The 13,315-nt window shown below is 45.7% G+C and overlaps 1 protein-coding gene across 4 annotated transcripts; it reads left to right on the forward strand.

The window, feature by feature from the left end:
• Positions 1-7,490: 7,490 nt before the first annotated feature.
• LOC100304438 (uncharacterized) lies at positions 7,491-11,906 on the forward strand. 4 transcript variants are annotated; one of them, XM_008653387.3, is made up of 4 exons: positions 7,491-7,746; positions 9,024-9,226; positions 9,306-9,725; positions 9,860-11,906. In XM_008653387.3, exons 2-4 carry the CDS (start codon positions 9,062-9,064, stop codon positions 11,675-11,677), a joined length of 2,403 nt encoding a protein of 800 aa, XP_008651609.1. In that variant the 5' UTR covers positions 7,491-7,746; positions 9,024-9,061; the 3' UTR covers positions 11,678-11,906. The 4 variants fall into 4 exon arrangements, with proteins under 4 accessions (XP_008651609.1, XP_035816531.1, XP_020396200.1 ...); XM_035960638.1 differs by having other exon boundaries at positions 7,524-7,995; XM_020540611.3 differs by having other exon boundaries at positions 7,524-7,866.
• Positions 11,907-13,315: the final 1,409 nt, after the last annotated feature.

The following is a 13,315-nucleotide window of genomic DNA, read 5'->3' on the forward strand; positions in this document are numbered from 1 at the left end:
TCGATGTGCCTACTTAGGTATGGCAACTTTTATGTATAACGAGCACGGCCCGACAACCTACTAAGAAAATGGTAGCGTAGGGGACGGAGGGATGGACGGTGAAAACAGGTGGCACGCCAACGACTGGACGGAGCGTGCGAGGAAGGGGAAATGGCAGCGCATGGCACGAATGAGAGATGGAGATAGAGAGAGAAAGAATGAGTGCTACCTTTCAGAAGAAAGAATGAGTGCTACCTTTCAGAAGGAAGAAGTCGGAATAGAAAACGCTCGATCCGTGGCTGGGAGTAATGGCCAGAAACTTCTGGAGGCTTTGGGGATTGTATGACTGGTGCAATAGCTAGACGGTAGAATCTCGTCATGGAGAAACAATCCGATGGCTTCCAAATTTTAGACGACGTGTCCGGACTTCCAAATTTTGGACGACGTGTCCACCTTGATTTGGGAAGATCGGGTCCTGGTTTAATATATAGAAATAGAAATATGCACCAGATATTTGGCCGCAGTGCCCCACCATCCATCGTGTGGTTGCAAATATGAGATTGATGCAAGGTAAAATGGTTCATATTTGTGGTAGCATTCCTGGTCTACGAATACAAGTTCGGCAGGGAACCTGCCGACTTTCCATCCAATAACAAAAATAAAAATGTTTGTTGTGGTAGCTCCGCTCTGGCGCTGTATAGGCTGAAACTATCAAGAGTCGACACTGCCGATAAGCAAATTAGTGTGACTTGTGAGGTACAATATATATTAGAAAATAATTTGAGTTAGAGCTGTGACTATGAGTGCTATAGAAGGGTAGGGGTTGATGGGAGGAATGGAATTGATTGACACGGGAACTCCTTTCAGTGTTCCAGTCGGTGGAGCTACCAACATTCCCTATTCATTGATCTGCGCCTGCCTTTATCTAGTTTCTCAACTGAAAGATGGTATGCTATGAGATGTTGGACCCGTTTTTCAGAACGTTAAGGATATCACCAGTTTGCGCGGTGTCCAGTACGGTCCTGGTTGCCTGGCTGTTCAGTTAGCTGGTATGGTGGTGGTAGCTACGGTCTGGCGATCGACCCCCCAACTAACCTGAGGCATGCTGTTGTTGGTTGACGATCATCCGTGTGGATTTGGGGCACGGCTTGCTTGTCTGTGTGTGCTGATTTCTGGCACTTGCTCTGGAATTCAAGTCAACCGTGAGAACGGAACAGCCTGCGTCACAGATCAATCGTTTCAGACTTTCTGGAGGACTAGGAAAGGAAGACAGCATTGATCGAGTGTTTATTAAACGTTTCAGCTCGTAACGGTCACTGGGCTGAGTGTCATGGTTGATGAACTGAGAGCTGCGCGCGGCTCAATAGTCACCACAGCACCGGCATATATCCGTTGGGCCGCTTTTTCGCGGCGTGGGCGGGCGGGCGGGCGGGCCACCATCTGCCAGCTGCCAGGACCGGAAGGAACAAGGCCCGTGCAGGAGGTAGCCGCGCCAAACACCAACGACCAATGCTACAGGTTCCATTCCGCTTCCTTTTTCCTGCCAGTGTCAGCGTGTAAAGCTGAACTCCCGCTTCCAGACTCTGAAAAAGGCCTGTCGCTTCTGCGCACGCGCGGCACAGGGGAGGCCGGCTGGTCCCGCATCCGGCCATTCGGGGCGGTAAACTTTTTAAAATTATTTCTACAGATATCAGTTTTTTTAAAAAAATATGTTCATTTGACCTAGTCAACCTTTCTATTATGGCTAAACTGTTTCAATGCGACACCCTGGCACAGCAGGAGGACTAACATATAAGGTTGTATTCAACACATTCTACGTCCACGTAACCATATTTAAACTCTAATCTATGAACAAAGTAAAACAGTATAAAACATGACCATATGGGTGAACTGCTGAACACGGTATAAGACAATACTCGATTGACCCACTAAAGCAGTTTCCTGCCAAGCCAATAACTCTTAACATGATAGAATAGTATAGAGTTATTGTACCAACCTTTTTCCCTCTCCCTCTCACTACTTTCTTTCTCAACACTCTCCAGGGTTTATGAACTGACGTCTTCATCGTATGTCGAAGAGGGAACGACACCCCCAACCACTCTTCCTCCTAGGAAAAGGTATTGGTGTTCCTATTTAGCCTTTTCATGGTTGATTCAAAAAATCATATTGCTAGTTAGGGTTAGAATACAATTTTGTTTTTGGGAAGAGATGTTGAATACCTTAGGTAGATCGAATACACTTAGAAGAACGTGTTTACAATATATCCTCAATTTGTACGTTGTAGTTGCATATGCTCTATGTGTAGATTAGATCGTATGTTAAAATTTATACGAAGCTCTAGCATTGAAAACACACCTCAAGAGTAGTTGCTCCAATATATAGTATCTCTATATTAGATCTGAGCTCCCATCAAACTATTTTGTAGAGCTACTGCTCCAAAATGGACTCATATTAAATTATGAAAAACATAAATACGAGCTAAAATGAAAACACTTTTCTCTTGTGCATGTGGCCATGGTGGGGCTCCGACATGGGTGGACTAAGGATGGGCTTCGGCACGACCATCTCACACGGCGAGGCGGCGACACACGTGACACAAACAACACACGGTAAGGTCAAACCTTAGCATCAAGGTGGACCCAACTACGAGACTGAGGATAGAAGATGGCACTATGTGTTGTCAAAGGGGCTAGAGTTGGGCATCGGGGGTGAGCCATATTGACCCATACAACATAGGGTAGGGCTACAATGGCATGGTTAGGGTTGGGCGTTGAGGCGGGTTTGGCTCAAGGCTTTGGGTGGTGGGATGTGTGCCGATGGTGGGCTGAGCTTGGCGAGCATTGCACATAGCAAGAAATTGAAGACGTCGAGAGAGAAAAAAAGGAAGTTGAATTGATACCTATGTAATGAGTAGCGGGGTGGGTAATTTCACTAGCTCAACAAAAATAGTATTTTCGAAGCAACTCTTGATATACTACATGGTTTCAATGGATCTGGGTGGTAGATCCATTTTGGCAGACCTCACGAAGGTTGTGTGGTTGACCAAAAAACATGAGTGATTTAATTTTTATGGATTTGGAGCTACTTGGAGCTCTACTAAACACCCTCTATTCAATTTGTTCAAGATATAAAAGTTATATCTTAGTTTGTATGGGTAGGCTAGCATCTATGTGTAGGGTAGTTGAAAGTCGCCTAGAGGGGGGTGAATAGGCAAATCTAAAATTTATAAAGTTTAAGCACAACTACAAGCCAGGGTTAGCGTTAGAAATATGAAAGAGAGGGCGAAAACAAATCACAAGCAAATAAGAGCGGATGACACAGTGATTTGTTTTACCGAGGTTCGGTTCTTGCAAACCTACTCCCCGTTGAGGTGGTCACAAAGACCGAATCTCTTTCAACACTTTCCCTCTCTCAAACGGTCACTTAGACCGAGTGAGCCTTTCTCTTCAATCAAATTGTACACTTAGTCCACTACAAGGACCACCACAACTTGGTGTCTCTTGCTTTGATTACAAGTGAGTTGTAAACAAGAATAGAGGAAGAAGAAAAGCGATCCAAGCGCAAGAGCTCAAAAGAACACAAAAGTCTCTTTCTCTAGTCACTAATTTGTTTGGAGTGATTCCGGACTTGGGAGAGGATTTGATCTCTTTGTTTGTGTCTTGGAATAAAGTCTAGAGCTCTTGTATGAGGTTTGATGGCTGAAAACTTGGATGCATTGAAGTGTGGTGGTTGGGGGGTATTTATAGCCCCAACCACCAAAAAGACCGTTGATGAGGGCTTCTGTCGTATGGCGCACCGGACAGTCCGATGCGCCACCGGACGCGCCAGCCACGTCACCAGACCGTTGGGTTTCGACCGTTGGAGCTTCTGACAACTGGGCCACCGGACAGTCCAGTGGTGCACCGGACAGTCACTGTTCACTGTCCAGTGAGCCTTCTGGCGCCTGCTCTGACTCTGCGCGCGCAGGCGCGCACTGTAGCGTTTCACTGTTCCTTTGCAGACAACCGTTGGCGCTGTTTAGCCGTTACTCCGCTGGCACACCGAACAGTCCGGTGCTATACCAGACAGTCTGGTGAATTATAGCGGAGTGGCTCCTAGAATTCCCGAAGGTGGCAAGTTCGGAGTGGAACTCCCTGGTGCACCGGACACTGTCCGATGCGCCAGACCAGGGCTGCCTTTGGGTTGTCTTTTGCTCTTTTTATTTGAACCTTATGTTGGACTTTTTATTGGTTTGTGTTGAACCTTTAGCACCTGTAAAACTTATAATCTAGAGCAAACTAGTTAGTTCAATTATTTGTGTTGGGCAATTCAACCACCAAAATCATATAGGGAAAGGTGTAAGCCTATTTTCCTTTCAGTAGTATGTGTAGATTTTAGTTAGACTATCTCCAACAGTTTACCCATCTTCATACCCATATACAAATCCCACTATGCGAACATTGCAGTATAACTGAGTATATAGTGTAAAAACAATACAAAAAGTGTTTTGAGTGACCATATGAGTGAACTGCTAGACATAGCCATAGTAAATTAGTTTAGGTTAGTTATAACAGACTTAATTTATAATTTTTATTTAATTAGTTCTATTTAGTTCATATTGGATTGTATTTAGTTATAGTGTATATGTTATAATCCTTAGAACCATTTTTAAGATTTGATGTAGTTTTCTCATATGGTTTTATGTATGAATTTCATAATAAATATAAAGGAAGACATAATGAACTACCTACAGACAATTACTTACACGATGATCACCACATGTGTAGAAGGCCCGAGTATATGTGTGTGGATGTCTAGATTGTCATAGTCATAATTAGCCACTCTTAATACAAAATAGACATGTGCATCATTGGAAGACGTGTCGGGTATAAAGCTAGAGCAACTATAGGCTCGTTGTTTCGTCATATCCCACATACCATTAATCTATCAAAAGTAGAGTACTAAAAAAACAAATTCAACTGCCTTGAGCACTAGTCTAAACATTTAATATTAATATAGATATTTAACCTAAAATAAGCTTGTTCGTTTGGCTTTAATCTATACCGACTTCTACTGTTTTTACAGTATTTTTATCTCTATGAATTACAGCAGCAGCAGTTCAAACAGACGACTTTAATCCAAAACGAATAACCCCTAAACTTACACCTAACCTAAACATAATAATTGACCATCTAACCTAATCATAACGTAAATGCAACTATGTATACACGTATAAACCGAGGACAAACCCTAAACACGAGTTTAAAAGCGTACTCGACTGATCTAAACAACATTCTATATCAACTAGAAACAGATTCACTTTAAACCAATGCAACTAGTCGGTCCCTTAAATCAGCCGCAAAACGACAAAAAGAAGTGACACATTATCTTGCTCCAAGCATGGCCCGTGGGGGAGAATGTGAGGATCGATCTCTACTAAAATCTAGGTGTAAGTGCCTACACTTAGTGGGTGTTTGGTTTCTAGGGACTAATGTTTAGTCCCTTCATTTTGTTCCATTTTAGTATATAAATTGACAAATATAGAAACTAAAATAGAGTTATAGTTTCTATATTTGATAATTTTATAACTAAAGTGGAATAAAATGTAGGGACTAAAAATTAGTCCCTAGAAACCAAACACCCCCTTAGGGAGAGGGTTGGTGGCCGGTAGGTTTGGACATAAAAACCAAAAACCGAAAAAATAGGAAAAAACAACCGAAACCGAACTAAATTTTGGTCCGAAGTGTTAACGGTTGACCCAACAACATATGGTCCCTTATTCTGAATTCTTAGAACAAATTTGATATTTTGAAATAGCTATGTTTGGAATTTTATGCTAGTATTTTTTATATTATGAAGCATACTGTTACAAATAAGTATAAATTTTTGTATGGATTTTGTATGCACTATTTGCTCCCTACAACGAAAAAGGTGAAAAAAGCATCTGAATCCATATCTTGTCCGTATTTGAATTTTTATATATATAATTTGACAATATATATGATAGATTTAAGGTTTTTGTTTCTATAAATCTTTACAAGCGCAACGTTAAAAACTAGACCATGAATTTACATAGACCACTTACCCGCGATTAAAGAAAAAATACCAAAAATTTAAAACTCGAATAAACATCCGTTTTGATCCTAGTGCCTTGGTAGGACGTGGGGCAGAGAAGGGAGAGTGGAGGGAAAGGAGCGTGCACGAGCTCGCTAACCTCGATCAGCAGCAATGGATTGACCTATCATGGTGGCAGGCTAATCACGTGCAGATCACGTCATCAGCATGATTGATACGATCAAAAAAATATTATTTTTAAAGTTTATTTCATATTTTATTTTATTTTATTTTTAAAAAAATGTGGTGGTAATGTGGCGTCATCGGAGGCTCAGGCTCTGCTCGGGGCAGGAGGAGCACGCGTACTCAGCGGTGGCCAGTGGCCACCCGTTGGTTCGCCTCCGTGTGTCGTGGCGCCCCGCGCCCCGTCTGCGTATCCTGTGCCGCGTCGCTGTTGCCACGCAATTATTTGGCTCGTTGTGTTGTGCTGTCCTTTTGGCTGGGGACGGGAACATGTTTATTACTGGCGGCTAATGAGAGGCTGTCTGCTGCCCAGAATCCACTAACGCTGGCGCAACGCATACGTAAACTCTAGCTCCGACCATAAGTGGATGGATCTTTTTGTAGGGCGAAGGTTGTACTTGTACCGTCGGAGATCCTGATCTTCCGGTGAGTGAGACACGTCTGCATTCCCTCGTAATTAATAATGTATGCGGTGGAGTGGCTACTGGCTAGGCGAGGGCATTCACTGCGGCTTCAAGAAAGATCACACAACTCTCATCCCCGGGATGACCGTCCGCCAGGCCACCACAGACCAACAAAAAACACTGCGACCAAGCACACCTCTCGTAGTTAAAGCTTCTCTCAGATATGTAGAAGTGCCACACAATACGCCGTTATTATTGTGGGTACGTTTTCCCTGCGTGCCCGGAGCGCAGAGGCAGAGCAAGGGAGGGGGCGGCGGACGCCGACGCGCGCTTGCGTACAAGCGTCAAGTCCACCGGGCTCCACGCCCCCCGAAACGTCTCGCCGTCCTTGCGGCTGGAATCCTGTGCTTTCCTTCGACCACTCCTCCATGAACCACTCGCTTTGGGGGGAGGGGGATTAGTTAGTGGAGGGGTAGTGGGCGGGCGGAACGAATCAAATCTAGCCGATCGTTAATCTGCTGGAAGCTTTCCATTTTCGCGCCTCGTAATTTCTGGGTTTTGACAGCGGCGACGTTTTTTATGCTTCTTTCCACTCAAGTCACTCCGTTTCGAGAAAAAAACTGCACATTTTGGCAACCAAAACACCGCACTTCACAAAATCTGCCATGTTAATCAAATTCACTACCCAAAATACGTGCTATATTCCCGTAGATACACGGAAAAAAAACTACAATATCACATAGTAGTAGTTCTTTATACAAAGACCAGCCGTGTAATTTATGTAGAGACGGAGGCCTTGTATGCAAGAGCAGTCCAATCCACATCCACCTCTCTCTCACTAATCACATGTGTCCAGCAGACCAGCGGAGTCGTGAGCCAGACAAAACCGAGCATCACACACACACGTACGCCCATCGCCCAGCCAGCCTCTCAACCCTCGGCTCAGCCTCCCCTCAGAATAAACAGCGAAAAAAAGGAAGGCGAAAAGAAAAAATCAATCGCGAGCGCTAAGAGCGGAGATCCAAATCGGCGCAAAAGGAGGCGCTCGCTCGCTTCGCCCGCACGGAAGTTCCTCCGCGCCGTCGAGGTGAGTTCCGCCCGCCTCGGCCCTTTCCGCTGCAATCCGCGAGTGTGGAGTTTCGCTTTCTCTGTCTGCTGTACGCGGGGTGATTCCTCCTCTTGTTCGCGTTGGATGAAAACAAAACCGGTAGGAACCACTCTCTGTTTCAGTTTCCGCTTCCGTTTGCGTCTCGTTTTGGTTCAGGCTGTCTGCCCTCGTCTCTTAGGGATCGAGAATCGCGGCGAGGTTCATCGAGGCTTCTTGCTCTGAACAGAGGTTGTACTTGGTTTCCGCTTGGTTCATATATCCCATTTTCCTTGTGGAGTTGTAGTTCAGTTCGTCTTCATGCATGGGAAGTGCTTGGTTCGATTGCTCACAGTCATAGGTGCTACCAATTCGTCTATGGCCAAGACACAAGTTCCCGTTTCCATGATGTTTTCATGGAAGAAGACGACGAGAAGCTCTCCATCCTTCTCACAGTTAACTCTTCTGATGATTAACCGATTCAGTAACACACGTTTAATGTTTCAACTTGTCCGGTAGAGACATGGTGGTCCCTCGGTAATTTTGTAATTTTCTTACATACACGTGGATTATCTTTATCCAGAAACTAGCCCCGGACTTCTACGGATGACCTATTTTCCAACGGATGAAAAATATTCAATTCAGATATAGTTTAACATAGTTCGACGAACTGTTTGGAGACTTCGCACATTATTGCTGGCGAGTAAGAATAATGGCGGTGATGGCTCACCACCTGGCCCGGTAGGCTGGCCGGTACTGCATTTTCGTTCCACTTTTATAGCCTTTTAGGTGTTAGGAAAATGGCTAGGTTTTGTCTGGGTACGTGCTTTTGTTTGTTAGGAAAGATGGATTAGGTAATGCAAAGATAGATGTTGGCTGCAATAGTAGTAGCCGAATAATTGCAGAAGCAGAGTCGGTCCGATGTCAGGTGCGGCAATGATTACTGCATGCAAGAGTGGATTTCAGTAGAGTTCTCTCCTTTACAGGCAGGCTGACGTGGCGCTGCATATTCAGTTAGGATGAGTGGTTTTCTTATTCAGCACACACTTGTGTTGTTTATGCGCATAGCTGATGGTGATGGCATTGATTGAAACTACAAAGATCAGGCAAACACTAAACAGTTTCCTGAATATCTAATTTTAATCTAATTCTCATGAAGTCATGCTAAGATCATGACGCATGGTATTGTACATTCTGCAACCTTTTTAGTGCTTGCATATGTGCTACTATTCCTGTTTTATTTACCTGATCTCCGTTTTGTTTTGCAAAACAATGTGTAGGAGCAAACCAATTGCGACTTGGAAAAGGCTAATAAGGAATGGAATCGAGTTATGCCACCGAAGAGAGTAACTCTAAAGGCTCTTCTGCAAATGCATCTTCATCTCCAACAGGAAGTTCAGAAACTTCTGTGGATTTACAAACTCCTCCTGCAGCCAAGGAAATTCCTGGACGTATTGATCATGAGGGACCAAGCTGGCATGAGGTGAAGTCAGCACAACCAGTAACTGAAACTCTACATACTCCACGTAATTTCTGCTGATTGTTTGGATTCATCTTTACAGGTCTTAGAAATGCGGGTTCCTGATCTATCAGAAGACATTGCAGAATCACATGCGCCTTCGGATACAGATCCTGACATACTGTCTAATTCAGGACCAACTGAGGCATACATAAGCTCAACAAATGATAAGGCAGATTATCCTTCTTCAGTAGGCACAAGCGAAGTGAACGGTGTGCCTGTAAATGTTTCGAACGGAGCTGGAACTACGCTAAAGGATGAAATGAAACCTAAAGAAGATGATACGCACCATCAGATTGATAGGGATACAAAGCTGAAAATGAAACAAGATTCAGCAACAACACCTGAAAGTCCGTACAGAGGCCTTATTGACACTGCTGCACCCTTTGAGTCTGTTAGAGAAGCTGTCACCAAGTTTGGAGGAATTGTCGATTGGAAAGCTCACAAAGCTCAGATGATGGAGGTAGTTCCTGATAAATTAACACCACATATAGATCACAGAACTTTAGTTATGGAACTGAAATCGTCTTTTACATAGTCAATTTTTTATCATGCAGTAGATCACTTGAATGTTTGTTTTTTTTTTCTTGCATGCAGAGGCGCAAGCTCATACAAGTTGAATTAGAAAACATTCGAACAGAAATTCCACTTTGCAAGGAGGAACTAGAAGCCGCTGAGATGACTAAATCTCAAGTTGTCGATGAGCTAGAGCACACCAAGAGACTTATTGAGGAGCTGAAGCATCAACTGGAGAAAGTACAGGTTGAAGAAGCTCAGGCAAAGCAGGACTCTGAGCTTGCACAACTCAGGGCACAAGAAATTGAGCACGGAGTAGCTGATGAAGCTAGTGCGATAGCCAGGACACAAATGGAAGTCGCCAAAGAAAGGCACGAAAAGGCTGTTGCTGAACTTAAGTCAGTAAAAGAGGAGTTGGCGTCAGTACATGAACAGTATGCTGCCTTGGTAGATGAAAGAGACACAGCAATCAAAAGAGCAGAAGAGGTCATATCTGCTGGGAAGGACATTGAGAAGCGAGTGGAACAACTGACATTAGAACTGATTGCGTCTAAAGGGTCTCTTGAATTGGCCCATGCTGCGCATCATGAAGCAGAGGAACGTAGGATCGGTGCAGCATTGGCGAAAGAGCAGGATTGCAATGCTTGGGAGAGAGAGTTGCGTCAGGCACAAGAGGAGCTGGAACGATTAGACAGTAAGCTTGCGTTCAGTAACGATATGCAGCACAATATTGATGCAAATTTGCACAAGTTGCTTAGCCTCAATTCGGAGCTGTCTGCCTATGTGGCGAACAAACTGACTGAAGAAGCTGAAGGTGTTTCCAAGGATCATGAGTCCGAAGATTCTAGACACATTAGCAACGCAGTTAAGGAAGCTCTAGCATCGAAACAGAAAGAACTTCAGGAGCTCAAAGCCGACATTGAGAAGGCAAAGGCTGAGGCCAACGTGCTAAGATTTGCTGCCATGACACTCAGATCAGAACTGGACAACGAGAACGCTTCACTTGTCGCGTTGCAGCAGGGAGAGGCTATGGCATCCGTTGCTGTTTCTTCACTAGAAGCTGAGCTCAACCGGACGAAACAAGAGATAGAATCTGTCAGGTCCAAGGAGGCAGAGGCCCAAGAAAAGATGGTGGAGCTTCCCATGGTTTTACAGCAAGCGACTCAGGAGGCCGAGGACGCCAGGGTAGCAGCTCACGCGGCCCACGAGGAGCTGAGGAAGGCGAAGGAGGCATTCGAGCAAACCAAGGCTGCCGCAGCTGCAGCAGAGACCAGGTTATCTGCTGTTGTGAAAGAAACAGAAGCATCCGTAGCATCAGAGAGGCTAGCACGCGAGGCGCTTCAAGCTTTGCAAGAAAGCGAACAGGCAAGAGAAACTAAGGATTCTCAGCGAGGAGTGGTGCTTCCTATAAGCGAGTACTACGAACTTAGCAAGAGGGCACATGAAGCCGAAGAACAGGCGAGCGAGAAGGTAGCAGAAGCACTGGCACAGGTAGTGTCGGCAAAGGAATCAGAAGCAATGAGCCTGGAGAGCCTAAAGGAAGCGTCCGATGAAATGGACGAGAAGAAGGAAGCTCTTGAGATCGCCTTGGAGAGAGCCGGGAGGGCGAACGAAGGGAAGCTTGGCGCGGAGCAGGAGCTTAGGAAATGGAGAGCCGACCACGAGCAGCGCCGCAGAGCTCACGAATCCGCGAAACGCGCGGTGAATCCTTTGAACGGTCCGTCTAGAGTATTTGTCGAACAGAAGAGTCCATACCACAAGGAGCAGGAATCCAAGGTGCAGGCGTCGGGGAGTAGTAGCTACGAGGGCCTCGTTCCAAACCAAAAGATGCAGAGGAAGAAATCGCTGTTCCCTCTGATGGGCTCGGTTCTATCCAGGAAGACCCGGGCACAGACGTGACGTAAACGAGATCCTATAGGCACCTGGGGCTTTGCCATTCACATTGCTGTACATTGGTGTAATAAGCTGGTTTTTTTTCTTGGTCTTCTTTGGAAAGAGCCTTTTTGTTTTGTTTTAAAGGTTGGTATATCCTGTGGAAGGTGTAATTTAATTTGTCGGTATAAACAGCGTAGAACACATTGGAATACTTTTATATGATTTTTTTTGGTAACTCATAGTTCTTCATGAATTCTGCGAGGAGATCTGTTCATGTCTCCACTCTCCAGTGTAGGTGTAGCCCTGACTGCCCTGTGAAACCTGTACTCTTTGGAGTGATGAGATGTGGATACATCTGCCACTGTGCTAGGATTCTCCAACCCAAGATCGATCAACAGGGAGCCTGTTTGGATCATAACGCAAGGATCCGATGCTGCAGACCAGTAGTAGTAAAGCATGGCCGCCTGCCCGCCTGCATGCTCTCTCCAGTCTCAACAAGAACCTGACAGTCATGGTAGTAGAATTAGTATATATAGCGGCCTTGTTGGCTTAGACTGATTGCAACGGTGTCCTGTAAACCATCCTGGACCCGTATAATACGGGTTTGACGGTAAAAGTAAGGCTGCAGCGGTATCCTGTAACACCTCCTGTACTTTTTCAGGTCAGAGACCTCTCCTCCAAATGTGCAGGCGTTGTCTCCTCCTCCAAATCCTCTCCTGATCGAAGGTAGCCGCATCCATATCCCGAGCGACGGCGGGCGATCTTCCTCGTACATATGTTCCCAAGCGACGACGGACGGTGTACTTGCAGCAGCAGCCATGGTTGATCGACAGTTGAAGCTGGTGGTCTAGCCTATTCGCAGGAGCGCAGCCGCATAGTCCAAACTGGAGAGCGGTGCGACGCACGGCGTGGCGCAGACGACGCGGACGCAGCGTCTCTGGCTGCAGCACGGGACGAGTCTAGGAGGCCGGGAGGATGGTTTACAGGTTACTATTGCAAGAGTTTAGTGTTTAGAGGTTGGAATCTTTTTAGAGTGGCACTAAATATTCGTATAGAGAATATAATTTACAGTCCACCGTTGCAATCAGCCTTAGCTGCTGTAGTTGGCAGCGAATAAATCCATCACCAACTACAAAAGGAGGCGTTGGTTGCGCGCAAGCGCGAGCTGCCACCTGCCAGGCCATCTAGTGGTTTTTGGGAGGGTGGTTGTGTTTTTCCTTTTGTTTTTCTTCTTTTCTGATCTGATCCAGAAAGGCTGGATTTGGGGAAGCAGGCTTACCAGGCCGGATTTCCCAAAATCAAACAATAACGCCTAATGCATTTAGGGCCTCTTGTCCAGGCCCATCCCCGCACGCGGGGTGGGTGGGCCGCATGCAAGCCTTCGATCAGGATGCTTCGCAGATTTGTCTCGTGGCCACGGAGGATCTGTTTGTATAGGCGGCGCCACGTCAAGGACCCGTGTCGTGCGTGGCGAACAGGCCCGTAGCGTGTATAGCGGCCGCGAAAGTCAGCTGAGGGCGTGGCGCCAAACAAACTCCAGCCACGCCACCGCCCACCTCCCGCGCCAGGACTGGGCGTTCGAGTTTACCCAAAATTTCGGGTCGGGCTTTTCGGATTTTTTATATTTCGGATTTTCAACAGTTGAACCCGTACTCGTACCTA

The sequence above is a fragment of the Zea mays genome, chromosome 7, assembly GCF_902167145.1.
Source record: "Zea mays cultivar B73 chromosome 7, Zm-B73-REFERENCE-NAM-5.0, whole genome shotgun sequence".
In the NCBI taxonomy this organism is placed as follows: domain Eukaryota; kingdom Viridiplantae; phylum Streptophyta; class Magnoliopsida; order Poales; family Poaceae; genus Zea; species Zea mays.